The sequence below is a fragment of the Camelus bactrianus genome, chromosome 26 (genome assembly GCF_048773025.1).
Source record: "Camelus bactrianus isolate YW-2024 breed Bactrian camel chromosome 26, ASM4877302v1, whole genome shotgun sequence".
NCBI classification, from domain to species: Eukaryota; Metazoa; Chordata; class Mammalia; order Artiodactyla; family Camelidae; genus Camelus; species Camelus bactrianus.
Genome location: NC_133564.1, coordinates 30,918,858 through 30,939,645, shown reverse-complemented (window position 1 = coordinate 30,939,645; position 20,788 = coordinate 30,918,858). Strand labels below are relative to the sequence as shown.

The 20,788-nt window shown below is 42.1% G+C and overlaps 1 protein-coding gene and 1 long non-coding RNA gene across 2 annotated transcripts; one reads left to right on the top strand and one right to left on the bottom strand.

Moving 5' to 3' along the window:
* Positions 1-9,418, top strand: LOC123617696 (uncharacterized). Its single transcript, XR_012502373.1, has 6 exons — positions 1-96; positions 2,649-2,720; positions 3,213-3,367; positions 3,802-3,854; positions 4,605-4,770; positions 8,537-9,418. It is a non-coding gene; the product is annotated as an uncharacterized LOC123617696 (long non-coding RNA).
* An 8,981-nt stretch (positions 9,419-18,399) lies between these two features.
* Positions 18,400-19,750, bottom strand: TCIM (transcriptional and immune response regulator). Its single transcript, XM_010957997.3, has one exon. The coding sequence runs from the start codon at positions 19,684-19,686 to the stop codon at positions 19,366-19,368; it is 321 nt and encodes a 106-aa protein (XP_010956299.1). The 5' UTR covers positions 19,687-19,750; the 3' UTR covers positions 18,400-19,365.
* Between the last annotated feature and the right edge of the window lie 1,038 nt (positions 19,751-20,788).

Below are 20,788 nucleotides of genomic sequence, written 5' to 3'. Positions count from 1 at the left end.
GCCAGCACGGGTCTTGAATCATTTCCTGCTAGCTCTGGAGACGCCATGAGGGCAGAAGCAGACTTGCTTGTTGGGGAGGATCCCGGTCTTTAGCAGGTGGGTTTGGCTCTGTGAGGTCAGGCCTGCGTTGCCCAGAGAACCACTAAGCTCCAAGTGCATTGCTCAGGGAAGCCCCGGGATTTGGACCTGGTGAGTCAGTTCCAGACTGAGTAAAACAGTTGTGTCCACGAGAGTTTCTCTGAAAAACGTTTTGCACAGTGATACACTGCTTTTCTTCTCCCCCATAAAGCAGTGGTAAAACTACAGAACAAATTCACTCAGAAGGAATGTAATTGGAATAAAAGATGAAAATGAATGTATTTGGAACTTGAAATGTTGTTTCTGCTCCAGCATCTTCAAATTTGAATCAGGATGAAGGGATGGCGAGCAGGTGATGGATCAATTATTGAATTTATTAAAATCAGCAAGTTTATTGAAGAATGAGCCTCTGATATAAGTGAAGTTTTCTCCATCATATGAGAAGGGAGAATGAAGATAGGAGTTAAAGGACTTGCTCAGTGTCCCAGGACTAATGAGTGACAGATCCAGGGTGGAAACTCCGGGCGTGGGCTCACTCAATTGCAGTTTTGCTCCAAGTACGGGATTCCTAGGAGAATCCAGGCTTCCATCGAACCAGAAGAAACGGTTTCTTTACATAGCCAGTATAATCAACATGTTGAAAAATAATGTGGGAACGTTTCCCTTTCTAAAATATTAAGTTAGAATAATTAAACTAAAGTGTGCCATTCTGGATAACAGGTTTCAATATAAGTCATTTGAGATGGACATTTCTGTTACTCAAAAGTGACTGAATGTTGATAGTTTTAAAGTGCATTTGTCTATGAATTGTCTCTCTGTTTCAAAAAATTTTTATTGAAGTGTAGCTGATTTATCATTTTAGTTTCAGGTGTACAGCAAAATAATTCAGTTATACGTATACATACATATTTTTTTTCTTTTCAGATTCTTTTCCATTATATGTTATTGAAAGAAATTGATGCACGTGTTTTATCTCTATTTTTAGCACTTAGGACATTGCCAGTTACATAGTAGAAACCCAGTATATGTTTATTGAAGGAATGACGGAAGTCAAATTATATTAACTAAGATACAGACATCCCTGCATGTTAACACTTTTTACACCAAGACACAGCTTTTTAAGAAAATACATGGTAGATTTCTAAAGGCATCTTGGTGTAGAGGAAAGTGTGTGGGCTTTGGAGTCAGGAAGATAAGTTAGATTTTCCCTTTCAGTGCTCACTAGGTGAGACCTTTGGCAGGTGACTTATCTGCCCTGGTCCTGAGTTTTCTCATGTGTGAAAAAGGAATGAAAGTAGACACCTTCATGGATCATATGAGGTTAGATGGGCCACTCTGACCCCAGGTATTTAGCAAATGTCATCCTAGACTCGTATCCTTACTGGTTTAAAAAAAAAAATGTCATCCCAGACTCGTATCCTTACTGAAAGCAAATTATGACAATAAAAAAGATTATCATTTTAAAATAATTGTTTCCGGGAGAAGGTTATAGCTCAGTGGTAGACTGCATGTTTATCATGCACGAGGTCCTGGGTTCAATCCCCAGTATCTCTGGTAAAAAATAAGTAAACCTAATTACCTTCCCCACCCCCCATGATAAAAAATAATAATTATTATTATTACCACAATTCTTTAGAGGAAAACATGGAGTCCTAAAATGTTTATTGTTTATAACATTGGCTTCTGCTAAGCTATAGTGATTAAAATGCTTTAGGTAATAAAAATTTTTGAATTAAAAAAAACATCATTCAAACAAAAATATGCAAGAAAGTAATATTTCCTAAGTATCAATTTCATGCACAACTTAATATGCTAATACAGCATGATAATGTCAACAAGGTGGAGAAAATAAAAATTTTAGTTGCAAAGATATATTTTATAGCACAGGGAATTATAACCTTTATCTTGTAATAACTTTTAATGGGGTATAATCTGCAAAAATACTGAGTCACTAGGCTGTTCACTTGAAACTAGTATGATATTGGAAATCAACTATTCTTTCATTTAAAAAAAGGAAAAAAATTCTAGTTGCTTTTCCTTTGTGGCAGAGGCATCTCTGTAATGAAAAATTCTATTTTTGTCCTGTGAAATGGTACACGTCCTGTGTTCTAAGTTCATTACCATTCCTCCTCCCGGTGGAGATGATAATGGTCAGCAAAACAAAGCTATTTTGGTACCGAGTAAGGCTGCAAAATCTTCCTCATCAGCAAAACTGAAGGGAGAAGCAAGGAAAAAGTGTTTATGTTTGCAATTATGTGGGTCCTTTGGTATTTAATAGTAAAAACAAGACAAAACAAAACAAAACAAAAACAAAGTCTTTTGGTATTTTAGAGAAAAGATAATTCAGATGGAAAAATGTCTTAGTTTTTTTTTTTTTTTTCTGCTGTGTACAAAGATACACTCAGTGAAAAGTCATATTACTTCATGTGTATTCACTGTAGGGGAAGATTTTCGGATTATTTTTGGCCCTTCTATTCTTGAGTGGAAATGCCCAGAATATGGTTTATTTATTTTTACTTTACTTCAGAACGTGAAGATCTTAACAGGGTTTTAATTCTTTCCTTTTCTAGGAGTTGACACTGAGATTATTCACGGAGTTAAAATTGAACACCTTCTGTCTTTGCTCATTTAGCATTCAACAGGTATTTACTGATTTTTTCACTATGTATAAGGCAGAGGCCAAGGCTCTGAGGACCCAGTGACCTACATGGAAAAAGTCTTACCTTCATTAAGCTTATATGCTAGGTGACCGGTCCCACCCTGATAACTATGATCCAATGTTTTATTATAATTCACGGTAACGCAATACTAACATGACCTGGTTTCCCTGTGTATTCTGATCTATTTTATCTACACCCAATAGGGTCTGCGTGCGCGCACACACACACACACACACACACTTATTCCATTTGCAATCATAGTTTAAGTTCAATTCAAATTCAACTGAGCAAATATTTAGGGAGGCTCAGTTCTGTCATAGATGCCATCGTGGGGTTTGGATGACTAAGACCAAGTACTTCCCTTAAGGATCTAACAGTCAGGGAGAACTGGGGGGCGTGGGGGAAGACTTAAAGAGGAATACATCCCAGGGAGTGTGGGGAGAAAAAACACTAACGCACAGCTTTAAATTTTAGGAACTACCCTCATGAGGCAGACATGTGACTCGGCCCCTAAGAATGCAGGAGATTTGAGTAAGTGGGGAGGAAAGTATTCAGAGGGGTACTAGTCATCTTGCTACTCTGCGTTGGCGTCATGGAGCAGCAGCGTTGGAGCCACCCGGGAGCTTCTGGTGAGTCAGACTCTCAGGGCTCGCCACAGACCTCCTAAGTCCCCTGCATTTTCACAAGGTTCCCGGGTAAGTGGTGGGCCCCTTTGAAGACCACAGCCTGGGCCCACGTGGCTGCAGCACAGAGGGTGTGAATGGCAGACGTGCTGGACAGAGTGAGAAAAGATTGTGGAGGAGACAGGATAGAATAGTTACCGAGTCCAAACTCATTCTGCCCGCCGCACAACAGGCCAATAAATCAGGAGACAAGGTGTTGGGGAAAGGAATAACAACTTTATTGGGAAAGCCAGCAGATTGAGAAGATGGGGGATTCATGTCCTGGAGAACCATCTTCCCCAAGTCAGTATTCAGGCTCCTTTTATACTAAAAAGCAGGGTTGGGGGGAGTGTGGCTGGCTGTTACAAACTTCTTGGTGTCGGAATCCTTTGTTCTTGCAGCTGTCCACGTGAGTCAGGTCGTGGTGTCTCTGTAAACCTCCAACAAGACAAATGTGAGTCTATGTTATGCAACTTTTTATCTCTGTATGAATAGAAAGTGTTCTATACCCTTAAAGGTCAGAGCCTTGAGAGTGGGCTTTCATGTAGATTTCAGGCTATTGGCACGATTCTTTTACAAAAGGTGCAGAACCAGCATGACTGAGCCCAGGAAACAGAGCACAGGGTTAGAGCCAAAGGAGCAGAGCTAATACGGAGTCAGATTTGTTTTTCCCTATTACAGTGTCTTCGATCAAACTGGGACAGGAGCAAATTCCACTCACTCAGTATTTCCCCTGGCAGGATGCACTGTCCTCTCTTTGGAGTTCTTGCTATCATGTGTATTTTTCTTGTGTTGTACCTACTGCCCTGTTATTTGTTTTTGTGTCTGTCACCCTCCCATCCCCTTCCAACCTCCCCCCAATATTTAAAGCAGAAATCTATTCATCTTTGCCTCTCCTGAACCAAGTATTCAAGAAATGATTGAACTGAACTAAGTTGTAGCTTATGCAATCATTAAGAATGACTAAACTGACATCTTCTAAAGGAATCGGGGTAAAGTACATATTTTATCATAATGAAAACTAGAAAATCTTGGCAAAACAAAACAAACAAACAAACAAACAAACAAAAGAAGGAGGCTCTGGCTTAGTTCTAAATTCCTTACAGTTATTTCAGTATTGTATGTAGCTGGCTGAAGTCGTCAATCATCTGTTTGTTTATTTATGCAATAATTAGCTGAATTATTTTCTGCCTTCCCTTCCTAGTGGCCGAAAGTTTTTGCCTTCCACTGTCTCTCAGCCTCCCAAGTCCTCAAGTCTAACCCACTGCTCCGAACAAACAAAGCATGTGATTACCAGTTGTCCCATCAGCAACAGAGCCTGCACCTTCTCCATGGAAAAGAAAGGGTCTGCTTCCACTGACACATGAGAGGTCAGTAGCAATTAATGGCAGGACATGCCGATGGCCCTGGGGCGTGGGGACAATCGCTAGCTGTCCTTCGTGTAAGTTAAAGGCTCACAGAAATCTTCCTAAGAAATGAGTTCTGATTCGCGGGGAGGAAGAGGAGGGATAAGGGTGGGGACATTCCAGGAAGAGAGAAGGGAACGCTGGACAGCATGTTGCTGGTAGCAATTAATCTGTCTTGGAATGCGTGCTCAGTCAGTCTTTTTTTGATTGAGTCCCCATTAAGGGGGATGGTAGACAAGTCAAGAGAGACGGAATCGTAAAGTGTTTTGCACGTCAGGTGGGACTTGATGCTGCAGGCGGGGGCAGGGGTAGACTTTGAAAGTTTTGAGCAGGAACGTTATGGGTGTAGAGCGGTGTTTCAGAAAGCTAAATCGAGCTATAGTGTAAAGGACGCCTTGAGGGGCAAGAGATCTCCATCAGTACCAGCTGTCACCGTGGCATGGGGGGCGAAATGACTGAGTAGAGAAATAACAAGAAGATTGAGCCAATGCATCTCCAAGTCCTGTTGAAAGTTCTTCTCAAACGAGCTTGAAAATTGAACTCCTTGTCTCCAGCCCCGCTCTTACAGACTCTCACTCGGACAGATACAAGGCCACCTAAAAACGTGTACCCTTTCCTGGCTAGGGCTACCCACCGGCCCTTTGCACAAAATGCTGCCAGGTTGACCTTTTAAGAACACAAACCAGAGCAGCGCCATTCTCCAGCATGAAGGTGGCCACGTCTCTAGGTGCGTTCTAACACAGTGCCAAGTCTGTCGCCTGGTCCCACGGGACTCAGCCCCGCCTCTGTCTCCCTTCCCAGCGTGTGCTCTTCTTCCCCCGACTTTTTGGGCTCCAGCGACTCCAACTTATCTTCTTAGACAAGTTACGCTTTTCTCAATACAGGATCTTGTTATACATTAGTCCCATTCTTGGAAATTCTTTTTTTTTTAATTTTTTAAAAAAATGTTGGGGGTAGTAATTAGGGTTATTTATTAACTTTTTTTAATGGAGGCACTGGGGATTGAACCCAGGACCTGGTGCGTGCTAAGCACGTGCTCTCCCACTGAGCGATACCCTCCCCGACTGAAATTCTTTCTTCTCCATCATTTGTCAAGACACCTTCTACTCTTCTTGTACACTGTGGTCTATACTGCAGATGAGGCCTTAGTCACAGTTTAGACCTGGAATATGTTGAAAGTCCTTAAAAATAATAAGGAAATTGATGCTAACATTTCAAGAAACGAGAATACACTTATGTTTTGTTAAAAAAAATTAATAATAAATCCATACCCCCATTTTTTAACTTCTTGTTTTTATTGCAGCAAAATACGCATAACGTAACATTTACCATTTTTATTTTTTATTTGTTGTTGTTGTTGTTGGGGGAGGTAGTTAGGTTCATTTATTTATTTGGTTTTAGAGGAGGGACTGGGGATTGAACCCAGAACCTCATGCATGCTAAGCATGTGCTCTACCACTGAGCTGTACACGCCCTGCTAACATTTACCATTTTCACCCTGTTTAAGTGTCCAGTTCAGTAGCATAAAGTATAGTCACATTGTTGAACAGCCATCGCCACCACCCACCTCCAAAGCTTTTTCATCTTCCCCCAAAGAAACTCTGTACCTATATTTGTTATTAAAAAAAAAAAATTCAGTAGCCATCCTAACAGGCGTGAACTTCATAGTACATCTTATAACACAGCTCTGAATTTAGGATTTAGAAAGGCTGATGCAGCCTTTGGCCCCAGCCCCTCGTGTTATGGAGAAAGCTGAGGCCCAGTGGGTGAAGTGACACCCCCGTGGCACACATCAGAATGGGGCTGGACCAGGCGTCCCATTTCCCAGTGCATCGGGGGCCTCTTGGGCACTGAATACATGAGTGAGGAATTAAAAACTGCTCAGCGTCGGAGTAAGGAACACGTTGGGGCTGAATTCAAATCAAACGTGAGAGTGAGGTGGAATTCTTACACTGTACCTCCCTGTATCCTTATGAGGTTAGAGCAGCATTAGAAAAGCGGGTGAACCTCCGAGAGCCTTAGTTTTCCTCATCTATAAAATGGGGACAATAAAACTCGCCTTAGAAAAATACTGAAATGACTACATGAAACAATTCAGCATGAGCTAATACCTAGCCTAATGGTGGAGACGTGTTAGGTGCTAAACCAAGGCTTGCTAATTTGACTTGCTTTCCCAAGCACCAGGATCTAAATCTGCCTTAGGCTTAGTTTTATTCTGGTAATGTCTTTCCAATTTTGGGTGGGTTCTAACCCGAGGTCAGAGGAACAGCAGAAGCAGATGGCCTTCCGGAAACATGTGTTTAAAGGGACTCGTTGTGTCTTGGGGGTGACGTCCCCCACCCATCGGGCAGCTGCGAGGCTCCAGGGCTGATCTCCAACATTGTGCCTGTCCCTTCCTGAGCCCTCCCTGCTGCAGACTCCAAGTCTGACAAGGAAAATGTGCTGCGATCATCACGCGGGGAGCGAGCAGCTGCTCCAAGGTGGGAACCATTGTCCAGGCCCTCCTGGTAACAAAAAGAGGAAAGGGCCTATCAAAGCATTTCCTGCCCGCAGGAGCCGTGTGCTTCCATTAATTCTTTTCCGTGAGTCAGTCTGTCTCCCTCAGGCTAGCGTCTCTCCATGTGCACTGTCCCAGAGAACGGAACAGGCATTTTTAGCAATTAATTTTACAGCCTTTCCAAACAGTGCAGTTTTTAAGGAAAGGAACTAGCTGAGATGTTCAGTGGTACGTGCTTAGACAGTTCATAAGGAATCAGAGTGTGGTGAAGGCAATCAGAATTTTCCAGAATCCTGCTTCCACCCGTCCGGGTTTTGGGCACTGTAATGGCACGTGGGGGTCATAGTGAAGTCTCTGCCCTTCCTGAACCATCAAGGAATTACAGAAAAACTGCAGTGAATATTCTCTGAGTATGACGTTGGTGATACTCACACTTCTGGAAAGAATTAGCCAGCCACGGGGGTCCTTGAAAAAGTGTGTCTAAGTGAATGAAATGAGTTTTGCGAACGGAATAGACTGGCCCTGGGAATAATTAAAAAAGCATTTCTAAATAAGTGGCTGAGTTTTGTGAGCTAGTCTGGATGTGACCTCAGGGAAGCTGGCCTGCAGTGTGACTCATAAGGTAGAGTGTAGTTTCTTACACTGCGTTACAAAGAAAGTGGGTGGTGAGCGTCTTGGGTGGAGAGCATCACATACAGGTGTGTACACATAGGTGTGTACACACAGGGGAGACCGAAAAGCAGAACTTCACAAAGGCTAATTTAGCTCTCATGTGCTGAGAGCCCCTAAGTGTTAATATTGCAAAAGGTAGTGAAGGACAAGCCACTTCCTCTGATGGAGGCTCTCTGGTCAACAGTCTGCCAGTCACTAGACGTGAGGGAGGCCACCCACATCGTCTGACCAGAGATGTGTGAGGACCCAGTCGAGGACAGCTGAGTTGGCCCAGGCTGGGAGAACCCTCAAGCTGCCCCACAGAATCCTGAGCTAAATGGAGTAGCTGTCATTCTCAGTTACTAAGTATTGAGAGGGTTTGTTACGCAGCACAAGCTAAATGCTGCAGCAGTCAGTAGACAAGGGTTCTCTGCTATAAGGTCTTCAAAAGGTGTCAGAGCCAGGCTACCTTGTCCTCTACACACTGCCTCTCCCTTGCTTTCACTTGTAATCTGTCCTCTTGCTTGGCAGTTCAATCTCTCTCATTAATGAGTAAATGAGGGGTTTTGTTCACCTTTGCAGATGGTGAGTTTGATTCGGGTGAGCACGTCTTTCTGGCTTACAACGCTGGTGCCCACAATACTGGGATTCTAGTCTTTCTTAGCTGAGGAGCAGAGTTCTGAGCAGTAATGCATCCAGCATGTCCCCTTCCTGCCCAAGCAACCAGCTCTGTCTCATCTGCTTGAATTTTTAAAAGCTACCTGACAGCAAATGGCATTTTCAAAGTTGAAAGAGAAGAACCAGTCAGCTTCTTAACATCTGTTTCAAAACAATAAGAAAAAGCTATAAAAGAGTAAAGATTCACTGAAATAGGTGTGAAATCTAATCAAAGGGACAGAGGATCTGGTCTTGACATCTTACAAGGATGATGGGAAATCCGTGTGCTTTGGATCCCACGTGACAGGTGAAGACGTAGATCTTGTCAACATCCAAATGTGTGTAGAATGAAAAGATAAAACTGGTTCCTGCCTACGTAGTGTGACCGTGATCAACTTAAAGTTAAAAACCAGACACTTGGATTATTATTTTGCCTCAACAGTATCTCATACTTACTTGGCTGACTTACACAATTTACGTCATTAAATGATCTTTCAATGTCATATTAATGTGACCTTAATCATTGATATGATAATACATTTAATTTATTTTTTTTCCCCCAACTGACATCAGACAATAGCCCATGACATTTGGTTTCTAAAAACACACTGCAAGCCTTCATTCCACAAAGGTTCCCACACTCCTCAAGCCCAGATGAGGAAAGTCTCTAAACAAACCTGTGCCATTCATTCTGAAATTCCTGCCATATAAGGTAAGAGGTATAAAATTACTTTGGTGATCAGCACGATCTCAACCCCTCCCTTCATTCTCACCCAAATGAGGTGCCAGGATTGTGGCAGTAACTCGTGGTACATGCCCGAAACTGGGGGAAAGAACAATACTTTTCCATTTTAGATCCACAATCAGAGGCACAAAAATTGTGCCAATAACACGACAGAACTTGGAACCATCAACAGACTCAGTTCACAGATGTACAGAGAACTTGCTCACGTCCACTGAACATTTTGAAACCATTCGCCACGTGTGGGGAAAAGCAGAGAGGAAGGGGTTCATGGCAGTGATGCTTCAGGGCAGAACGCCCTCCCCACACGACACTTTCAACTGGAACCACTAACGGGGCCAACTGTGGACGGAGCTCTCCTTGGAGATGCGGAGGACACAAAAAGGATGCGAGTGATTGCATGTTGGTTTTAGAGATTAGTTTGTTGATACACCAAACAAATATCGTATGTTTATGTGAAGCATGTGTGTTCATACGAACACACTCTTATTAAGTGTTTACCCAATGTTAAGCTTGTGCTGGGAACTTGCACTGTTCAACCACTTGCAAAGCACCATCCCTGTCCCCAGGAATCTTACCCTTAAAGGTTAACTTCTTTTTTTTTTTTTTTTTTTACATTTTTTTTTAATTGAGTTACAGTCATTTTACAATGTTGTGTCAATTTCCAGTGTAGAGCACAGTTTTTCAGTTACACATGAACATATGTATGTTCTTCATGGGTTAACTTCTAACCATGATTTTACGCTTTTAATAATCAAAAGAAATAAGCATGGAGGTGCTAGGAGCCAAATTCGGTTCCCTCTAATTTCATGCGTTGAAGTCCTAACCCCAGGTGCTTAAGAATGGGACTATATTTGGAGATGGGGCTTTCAAAGAGGTAATTAAATATAATAAGATCATATGGGTGAGCCCTGGTCTAACCTGACCGGTGTCCTTATCAGAGGAGGAGATTAAGACACAGAGAAGGGACACCACGGAAGACACACAAAAGACAGCCACCTACAAGGCAAGGAGAGAAGCCTTAGAAGAAACCAGCTCTGCCGACGCCTTGAGCTTGAACTTCCAGCCTCTAGAACCCGGGGGAATCAATGTTTAAGTCTGCGATACTTTGTTATGACGGTTCTAGCAAACTGGTACAGGACAATATCCTTACAGCATAAAGATGATAATGTCTTTCATCTATAAACGACGAAGTAAGGCTGAGAGAGGTTAAGCAATTTGCCCAAGACTGACACGTGGTACTAAATGGCTGAGGCAGGATTGGAATCCGGTTCTCCCTGCCACACACTCTCTGTTCATCTTACCGCTGTCCCCCTCACGGCACATCCAGCCGTCAGCCAACAGCCAAGACCAGGGCTCAGAAAATCAGGAGCAGCAGTTTATCTTCAGCTCACAACCACCTTCTGCTGCTTCCTCCTTTACCAGCTTCCGATGCTCCGTTATCCTCCGTTTCCATCTTCCTGCTTTTCTGCCCACTCGCCCCTTAAAAGGAAAGCCACATTTTCTTGGTGGAGGATACCTGCAAGAAAGAAAGTGTTTTCTTATGTGTTAGTGTGCTAAGTTATAGAAGTGATTGCCATGGATACATGCTAAACCTTCCTTTTTAAAAGACTAACTTTAATTTTATTTATTTTTATTTTTTTAAGTAGAGGGACAGGGGATTGAACCCAGGACCTCGTATTTGTTCTACCACTGAGCTATTACACTCTCCCCACAAAAGACTAACTTTTGAAGAATAATTTGTCTGGACTAAGAAATGAATTCTCCAGGGTAGCTGGCAAGGGGTAAATACATTTACGGGCAAGAAAGGCCTTCTGTCCATTTGATAAATGTATTCTAATGACTAAGAATACGTGTTTTGTGGGAGTTTAGCTAATGGTGACCAGGTAAGATTTCTTAGAACATAGAATTTACGAGCAAAGTCAAAATAATGGTATTGTTTGGATGGGAGGTTGTAAGCATCACGCATTCCAGGATGAGGTAACAGGCACACCTTGGGTCAAGTTTGTTTAGCCAAGAATGTATTGAGGCTTACAACGTGCCTGGGGAGATACGGATGAACCAAAACAAGCCCCATCCTCACACTGTGCGTGGTGGGTGACTATAATCTGGGTCAGTGATTCTGGATCTGACTTTGCAGCAAAATCACCTGGGGAGTGATTTAAAACCAGAGATAGCGGGGGACCAGCCCCAGAAATTCTGAATCGTTAAATTCAAGGACCTGGATTTTAGAAACATCCCCAGGAGTTTCTCGTAACAGTGGGTTTGGAAACAACTGCCCTGCGGGAGGTGCTTCCGCAAAGCTGGTCGGGGAAGATGTTCTTAAAATAGCATTTCAGAGACTGTGGCACCTATGACCTTGGGATCAGCAGGATTCTTCAAAATCTTTTAGATGATAAAACCTGAGCATAAATAATCAACACGGACAAATTGCAGGAGAATGAAAAGGAATGTAAGAAGCAGAAGCCTTTCTCCTGATAAAACATCTATGTTTCAAAGTAGACAAATATCAGACTGAAATATCAGAAGGAAAAGAAATCCCAGGAAAGTAACATGCATTAGTCTGGACATACTGCAATGATTAAAATCTAAGAGAAATGATACTCTCCTCAAAATATGTCCTTTTTGGGGTCTGAGTTCTAATTAATGACAGAATTAATATGGTAAAAAAAACACCCCAGAAAACCTCTAGCCAATGCCATCAAATCAAATCCTTTTTTTCATCTTATACTAAGAAGCGTCTTAAATAGAAGAACCAACTATAACATAAGAAAAGGGCTTTCAGCGGGGAGGGCATAGCTGAGTTGCAGAGTGCATGCTGAGCATGCACGAGGTCCTGGGTTCAATCCCTGGTTCCTCCATTAATAATAATAATAAGAAGAAGAAGAAGAAGAAGAAGAAGAAGGAGGAGGAGGAGGAGGAGGAGGAGAAGAATAGTAATAATAATAATAAAAAAATAAGCCTAATTACGTCCCCCCCCGAAATAAAATCTTTTTAAATGAGTGAACAAATACATCCATGGGAAGAAAAGGGTTTTCTGCATCCTACGATCTTCACGGTTAACTGTGGGACTTTGTAAAGATACCCGTCGTTTGGCTCAATGCCCAGAGATTTGGGGCCAAGAATCTATATTTTTAAAACACCACAGGTGATTATGATTCTCACCCACAGTGGAGTGGTCTCGGTGACTCTGACAGTGCGTGGGTGTGGAAGAGATGGTCATAATATTAGCAGCTGGCCCTTGCAGGGGCGGCCACCCACCCAGAAAGAGGCAGGCTACTAAAAATCACAGATGGAGTCAGAGCCACAAAACCTTTGCTAATACTGATGTCAAAGAACATACTTCCTATGTTTTCTTCTAGGAGTTTTATGGTTTCAGGTCTTACATTCAAGTCTTTAATCCATTTTGGATTAGTCTGTGTGTATGGTATAGGAGAGTGGTCTAGTTTCATTCTTTTGCATGAAGCTTTCCAGTTTTCCCAGCACCATTTATTGAAGAGACTATCCTTTCTCCACTGTGTATTTTTTGTACCTTTGTCATAAATTAATTGTCCACCTATGTGTGGGTTTGTTTCTGGGCTGTCAGTGCTGTTCCATTGATCTGTGTCTGTTGTTGTGCGAGTAACATACTGTTTTGTTGATTACAGCTTTGTAATATAGCTTGAAATCAGGAAGTGTCATACATCCCGCTTTCTTCTTCTTTCTTGAGATTGTTTTGATTACTTGGGATCTTTCCTGGTTCCAAAGGCAAGGGAAAGAGAAGCAAAAAGAAACAAATGGGGCTACATCAAACTAAAAAACTTCTGTACAGTGAAAGAAACCATCATCAAAATAAAAAGGCCACCTCCTGACTAGGAGAAGATATTTGCAAGTCATATATACAATAAAGGGTTAATATCCAAAATATATAAAGAACTCATACAACTCAACAACAACAAAAAATGAATCGCCTGATTGAAAAATGGGCAGAAGATCTGAATAGATATTCTTCCAAGAAGACACCGAGGTGGTCAACAGGCACATGAAAAGACGCTCAACATCACTACTAGGGAAATGCAAATTAAACTGGGATACTACCCTGTCAGAATGGGTGTGATCGAAAAGGCGGGACGTAACAAGTGTTGGTGAGAACGTGGAGAAAAGGGAACCCCTGTGCACTGTTGGTGGGAATGTAAATTAGTGCAGCCACTCTATGGAAAACAGTTTGGAGATTCCTCAAAAAACCAAATAATAGAACTACCATATGATCCAGCAATCCCACTTCTGGGTATTTATCTGAAGAATATGAAAACACTAATTTGAAAAGATACATGTACCCCTATGTTCCTTGCAGCATTATTTATAATAGCTATGATATAGACACAAACTCTGTCCATCAATGGATGAATAGAAAAGAAAATGTGATACACACACACAGACACACACACACCATGGAATACTACTCAGCCATAAAGAAGAATGAAATCTTGCCACTTGCAACAACATGGATGGACCCTGAATGTATGATGTTAAGTGAAATAAGTCAGATAGAGAAAGACAAATGCCATATGATTTCACTCAAATATGGAATCTAAAAAACAAAACAAAACAAAAAACAAATGAACATTCAACATAAAATGAAAACAAACTCATAGATACAGACAACAGACTAATGGTTACCAGAGCACAAGAGGGCTGGGTGTGGGCAAAATGGGGGAAGGGGACCAGCTGTATGGTGATGGACCACAACTGGACTTTTGATTACTCTGTAGTGTATACAGATGTCAAATTATGATGCTGTACAACTGAAACTTACATAATTTTAAAAAACTTTTAAAAAAGGACCCACAGAGAGCATATATTACTAACCATGAAAACTTTTTTGTTAGGCTTTGGTTTTAACTGAAAAGAAATTCTTATCCCATATGGAACACCAGCTGATCCAGAAAGAAATCCTATCATGTCAGGTGGTAGGTACAGTTATGATTTCCCATTTCTGGAGCATATGAGAGATCTCCTCCAGTCAGACCTGTTTGTTTTTCCCTTACAGATGAAAGCCAGAGATTTAAAAAAAAAAAAAAAAAAAGGAATTTGCTTAGGGCAGAGTTGGGAAAAACCCCAGGACGTCAGACTCAGTCTGGTGGTATTTGTTCAATAGCAGGCTGCTGCCCACAGAGGAAATCAAAGCTCAAAACCCAATTTCTGTGCTCCTTGTAAGACTGTATATGTCCTGTGTGTGTGTGTGTGTGTGTGTGTGTGTAAGGCAGAGGTGGGGAGGAAGGTGGCTACAACCAAAATCCTCCAACTACTCATCCATTTTTTCTAAACCACTGCTAAACCCTGTAGGGACAGGATGTTTATTTCCAAAATTCTGTAAGATAGTTTTGCCAATACATGACTGAACCAAATCCACAGGCAGCATGTCCATATGTTTAAAAAAAAAAAAAAAGAACACATTTGGGTGTGCTGATAATCACTTAAAATATCTGGAAACTTTGCAGGAGAGTTATTGACATGAAGAGAGAACTTAGTAGCCATGAATTTAATGTTTGTTAAATAATAACGCTTCCTAAGGTTCAAGCATCGTCACGATGTCTTAAATAAAATTTAATTAGGGATTAAATTTGCTTCTTGTTCCCCCCGAACCTGGCCTCCCAAGATCTTTCAGAATCTCTAACTTCTGTTTCATCTTCTGTCTTCACATATTTATCATTGTGTCATGAAAGTCCTCTATGGTTTTTCACCTCCGGAGACCAACTATAAGGCCACAGAGGCTGGAAGAAATCATTATAGAATCTGACCATGTATTCAGGGGCCAGACAGTGCATCAGTTTTCAGAATCTTAGCTCTGTCTTTTCTAGGGCCTGATACATCGTAGTCAGGCAGTAAATGTCACCCTCCTATTGAAAGTCCTCCGTGATCCTTTGTTCCCTTCAGAATAAAATTAATACTCCAGCTGGTCTTTAAGACCCAACTGCCTTTCTAATTATTGCTCCAAATGCTTAGGCCACCAGCCCTGAGATGCTTAGAGAGTCTCAAACCAGTGACACTCTCTCCCACCTCCTTACCTTTGCAAATGCTGTACCCAGCTGCTGGAATGCCACTTTTTCTCTCCACTCCTCTATCTTCTACTTTGAAAGTTCTCAGTGGAATCTTCTAGAATCTCCCCAGGTAGGGTCAGGTTTCCTCCAATTCTTTTGCTACTCTCCAAACACACAGACACACACACACACACACACACCTGTTCTCCCGTAGCATCCTGTTTAAACATCTACCATACATCTCCCTGTATTCCTTTTAAAGCATCTTCTGGCTCCTCTGACAAGGAGAGTAGAGGTTCGTTCTGGCCCTGGTGGCCCACGTGTAGGTGCTTACTACATTTCTGATGCATGAACTGAGATGGTGCAAACCCTGATTCCACTCGGCTACTCCCTGTGTGTGAGAAGGGACACAAATGACGTGCACTCCGAGAAGCCCCTGTGTGGCATTTAGGAGGGTTGAAGAGGTACTCTGAATGGCCACGAAATTCCTGGACCACGGCTGAATCATTTGTTTGTTAGAAAAGGTCTCCAAGGGAACACGAGTCACATCCTCTGACTACCCTCTGACAATGGGAAAATACTGGGGAGTCACGGAACCTGGGCCCCTTTCTCAGTAAACCCCATCTATTCAGAGGCTCCGCCAGGTACAAATCCTCCTTTGCTGTGGGCCAGGACAGGGAACCATCTCACTAAGTGAACAAAACCACGAACCCAGAGTTTCTGATTTCCCCCGGGGAGCAAACCCAGCCCCAAAATGTTGACCAACATCTCAGAAGAGAACTTAGATGTGATTTTTTGTTCCAAGGTGTTCAGCCAGGTGTTATTCTAACTGTAGACTTGAAAGGCTAATATCAGGGAAACTTCTGACACAATTAAAATGATTAAGGGGTTTTTCCCATGTAGGGCAAGTGCCAAGTGAATATAGATCGACAGACACAGATCAGATAAAAATGATTTCACAGCAACCTTGCCTTCCTGTCTTTCTGATTTAGTAGCATGTAAGTTATTGTCACTTCACAGCGTAAAAGAGAAGTTTAGTTTCTCCTCGAGAAGCAGTCTAACCTAGCGGCTGGGAATGAAGTCTCTCTGGTTTTGAGTCCTGCCCTCATTAGCTGTGTGTCTTTGGGCAACTGACTTCACCTCTCTGTGCTTCAGTTTCATTACGACACATACATAGGCACATGCCTGCACACGCATGCTCTTATTTCACGGCACTAATTAAGTGATTTAATGCACCAAAGAAAACCACTTAGAAAATTGTCTGGTGAATAGTCAACACTCAGTGAAAGTTAGCTGTCATTATTATGATCTTAGTGACACAAACATATTAATAACCTATTCCACCTTTGCTGCCTTTATTTCTTTAAGATATGAGATGTCTTGAGGTATATTTGGTCATCTTTGTGCCCCAGAGGGATCTCTGAGCTGAACTAATCCTATCTGTTCTAATGATGGGTCCTTTCACCTTGTAGTTAAATCATAAAAATATTATGAAGTTAAAAATCATCTTTGCGCCATCACTGATCCCAGCTTTGATTTTCCATGAAAGAAAGGGACAATGTGTTCGTGTCACAACCTACTGGAAGAATGATTATTTTCCACACTGTGGTGGATCATCCCCCAGTTGCTTTTAAATTTCTTTCCCATGTTGTGGTCTTACAATAAAAAAAAAATGCTGATAATATTCTGCAAGAAAGCTAAGTTGATACACACTCCTGTGAAAAGTGGATCAGATCGGCATTATTCTCTGTTGGAAACAGAGGCGGCTAGGATACAGTTATGAGTATGTGAAATACACTCAACCTTTGAACTGTACCCAGCGTCTAAGATGTTTCAAGTCTTGAAAATGAGTTGAACAAGTTCTTCAGAAGCAAGGAATACGAGAGCTGCTCTGAAGGTGTAAGTTACTAAATGTCCTTCCCACGCAGTTAATTGGTGTCTTTGGGGGGTTCTAGAAGGACAGAGAGAATGTGTCACTGACAAGCCCTAGCAGAGGCAGGAAACGTATTTCTTACCAAACCTGCGCTTTGATGATCCCAAACACCACCACTAGCAGAAACTCCTACCCGTCAAAACTCTTCCTCTTTCGTTTTTAACTTATCTTGGCTTTACGCACGTCTCTGCAAATCTGACGGAAATTCTAAACACTCCTCCAGGGAAAATGCAGACAGACAGACAGACAGACACGCACAGACACGTATACAATTCTGCATGTGCATTGGTGGTTTTCTTGGATGCTGTCATGTACAAAATTCCTTTTTAATGGCGTGATTTTCTGTTCTCTTCAGCAAAGGAATCCATCAATATTGGAAAATAGATTTCCCTCCTCAAATTCCTTTAAAAAATGTGTTATTTAAAGCCCTGCCTTATAACTTTCCTGAAAGATTTCAGGCCTTTCACTTGTTCTATTTTTACCATAATCAGCAGTTTCAAAAACCTTTGCAGATGTCTCTGAAACACTTAATTTCTAGGGAATTTTTCGATTTCTTTCTGCTAGGAGAGCACTGCAGGCATTGGGGTTACGCCTTCTTAGGAATACCTTATTATAATTTTATGAGAAGCTAAGCAAGGAGACTGTAATGTTATTCCCATGTTGGCTTTATATTAAATAAACATTGATAACCCACAAAAATCTTGATCATAATTCAGACTCTCACCCCCAAATAGATTGTTTTGGGAGAAATAAATGTCCAAATGTATTCAGCTACTGTAGCCACAGAGGAAAATTTTCAAATATGGAGAGAAAAACCTTTTAAAACTCACCCTCTATGCATACGTAAACAACAATATTGATGAGTCAAAGTATGAATTCCTATGTCTGTATCTTACATTTTAAAGTTGGAACAGAGAAACTTTCTCGATATTTGATGTAAGACTTTGCTTTGAATAAGTTTGGCAATTAAGGTAAAGCCACCTCCCAGAGTGAAATCCTTAGGCTAGTTTATAACAGTTTCTACAAGTTTATAATAATAAAAATTGCCATCTGACTTTCCTTTTGAGATCAATCACCGCACACCAAGAGCAGCTAAGCTTATAATAATTTATTAAGGTTGCATATCACTTGTCATGTGTAATAAATTATAGAAACCATAGCATCTTTATAAACTATTTAGTGTATCTTATTCGTTTCCTAACGCTTAACTGCAGTACTGTAAGAAATTTCGATTATATTTTAGCTTTAGTTAGAAGATTTAAAAATTATAAAATCTGTTCACAGTACTTCAGCTTTGTGAAGGAACCCCCCCGCCCCTTTTAACTTTTGTGCAACCAGTTTGAAATGCATTTAAAAAAAAAAAAAATCCCCTTACAAACCAGAAGGTGGCATCCGGCTTTTCTGAGCGGCTGAAAATACTGCAGTTCCTTGAATTTTGTATTTAACACCCATGTGGTGCACTTTGTAAGGCATTGTCATAAATGCAAATAAATAATCAATTACTGATCTCTTTTTTTAAAAAATCTACCAATAGACAACCTCGAAGCTTCGCAACACTTTGAACATTCAAATAAAAAATTCAGTCAACAATTGCAGGGTGGGATTCTCTTTCCTGTTCCCTCTCTCCCTCCTCCCACCCCTTACACAGCTTGGTTAAGGAAAAAAGAAGTCCAGGTTGAATTGAAGTCCCAGGGCCTGACAAAGAGACCGTGGCTGCATTTCTTCCCGATCCTTCTGTTATCATCCGTTTCAGTCCTCAGGACATCTGTCCAGACTCTCCTCCTGACATGAGCATCAGTCCTTTCCCGCAGGGAGAGTTTTCCAGTCTTTGCTGAAAGCATTTCCTTCTCCTCTGGAACAGCACAAGCACGGGCGTGAAATTGGTTGGAGTCTCTGTCACCAGTTTGTTCTGTGCCTTTCCTGCCTCCGAGACCCCGGAGTCCCCTGAGCGGGAGAAGTGTGCAAGGCAGCAAGATGATGCTGTGTGTTAGGGTCTCACTGCCACGCTGGATCTTCAAACGTCCGTTCTGGGATAACGTCCTTATCCGTTTTCTGGTCCTCAGTGAACTTTGATGGAATATTTCCTCAGTTTCAGAAACTGGAAGAGCTTGTCTTTCGTCCTCTTTTTCAGGGCCATCAGGGCTCGCGTTTTCTCCTCCAGATCTTGGTCTCTGGCAAAAATGATCTTGGCTCTCTCCTCGGCTTTCTTGTCCCCAGAGTTTTTGAAGAGCCTCTGCAGGGCCTCTTGGTCGATGTTTTCAAAGATGTTGCCCACCGCTTTCTTACGGGAGGCCGTGTCGAAGTGGTAGCCGTGGACGGACGGGCTCACTCGGAGGGAGGTGGACATGGTGCAGGCTGCGTGGCGGGGCTTTGCTTTCATCGACGTGGGAATCTTCAGGAATTCAGCTCCTGGGCTCTCCAGAGAGTCTGTAGCAAAATCATTCCCCGGATGGCTATTTAAAGGGTGAACAAAAGCTCCGGGCTCAAGTTACACTGGTGACATCAGAGTGATCTCAAGGAAGAATCATCGCTGACCGGTTTAACAGTTGAGTTGCCAATATCCTGTTTCTGTGCAAAATGCTCCTGAAAGCTGTGTCCAGGGTTGGGACAGGCACGTGAGGATTTCTTTTTACCTCATCTGTGGCAACAGAAATATGCAGACTTGGGCTCAGCTATTTAAAAAAAAATTTTTTAGCTGAAACCGGGAGCGTGCAAAGATAAGACACAAACAACGTGGGTTAGACTCTCAAAATCTTTCCCAACAACGCAGACTGAACTTTCCGGTGGTTCTGCTGGCCACTGGGAAGTTTTCACTCCCAGAGATGTTATTAAAGTACAGTCCGAACAGCTGGCAGCGGGCCCCAGTGCCCTCTGGACGTCCCTCCCCAGGGCAACCCCACAGCTCTCGAGGGAAAGCTTAACAATCAAGGACGTTGATTTGGAGTTTGTCCGATTGGAGACTAGGAGTCAGACGCGACAAAAGGCTGACGTGCCACAGGCTGAATCTGTGACCTTTCAGAGATTGTGTACAAGTGCTAGTCTGCAACCACTGAAGAAAACTGTGATTTAATAATAATATTAATGACAGACACCTTAGGCTTGTGTATCAATACGACAATATCAAGAAAGCCGGGAGAAAAAGTTAAAAGGCGCTTTACGGACACAGTGCTCAAAAGGAACGAGTTGATTCTCTGCTTTAAGATGTACTTGGGCATTCCTCAGACATAGTCAGAGTAAGACTGACTTTGGAAAAATTCCAATTTGTTCTTCCCACTTGCCACAATATTCAGCCAGCCAGGGTCCCCACTGATGGATGGAGCACTTAACATCCCACTGAATGTGAAATGTCACCTCTCAGGGTCCCCAGAGATTTCCCTTCAGTCAGGGACCACCTGCCGCTCCCAGAACTCTAAGTAACAGGACTGGTCTTCGTTCTCCTCTTATCCAGTCATCTAGAAAAATGTACAACGGGAGAGAGTGTG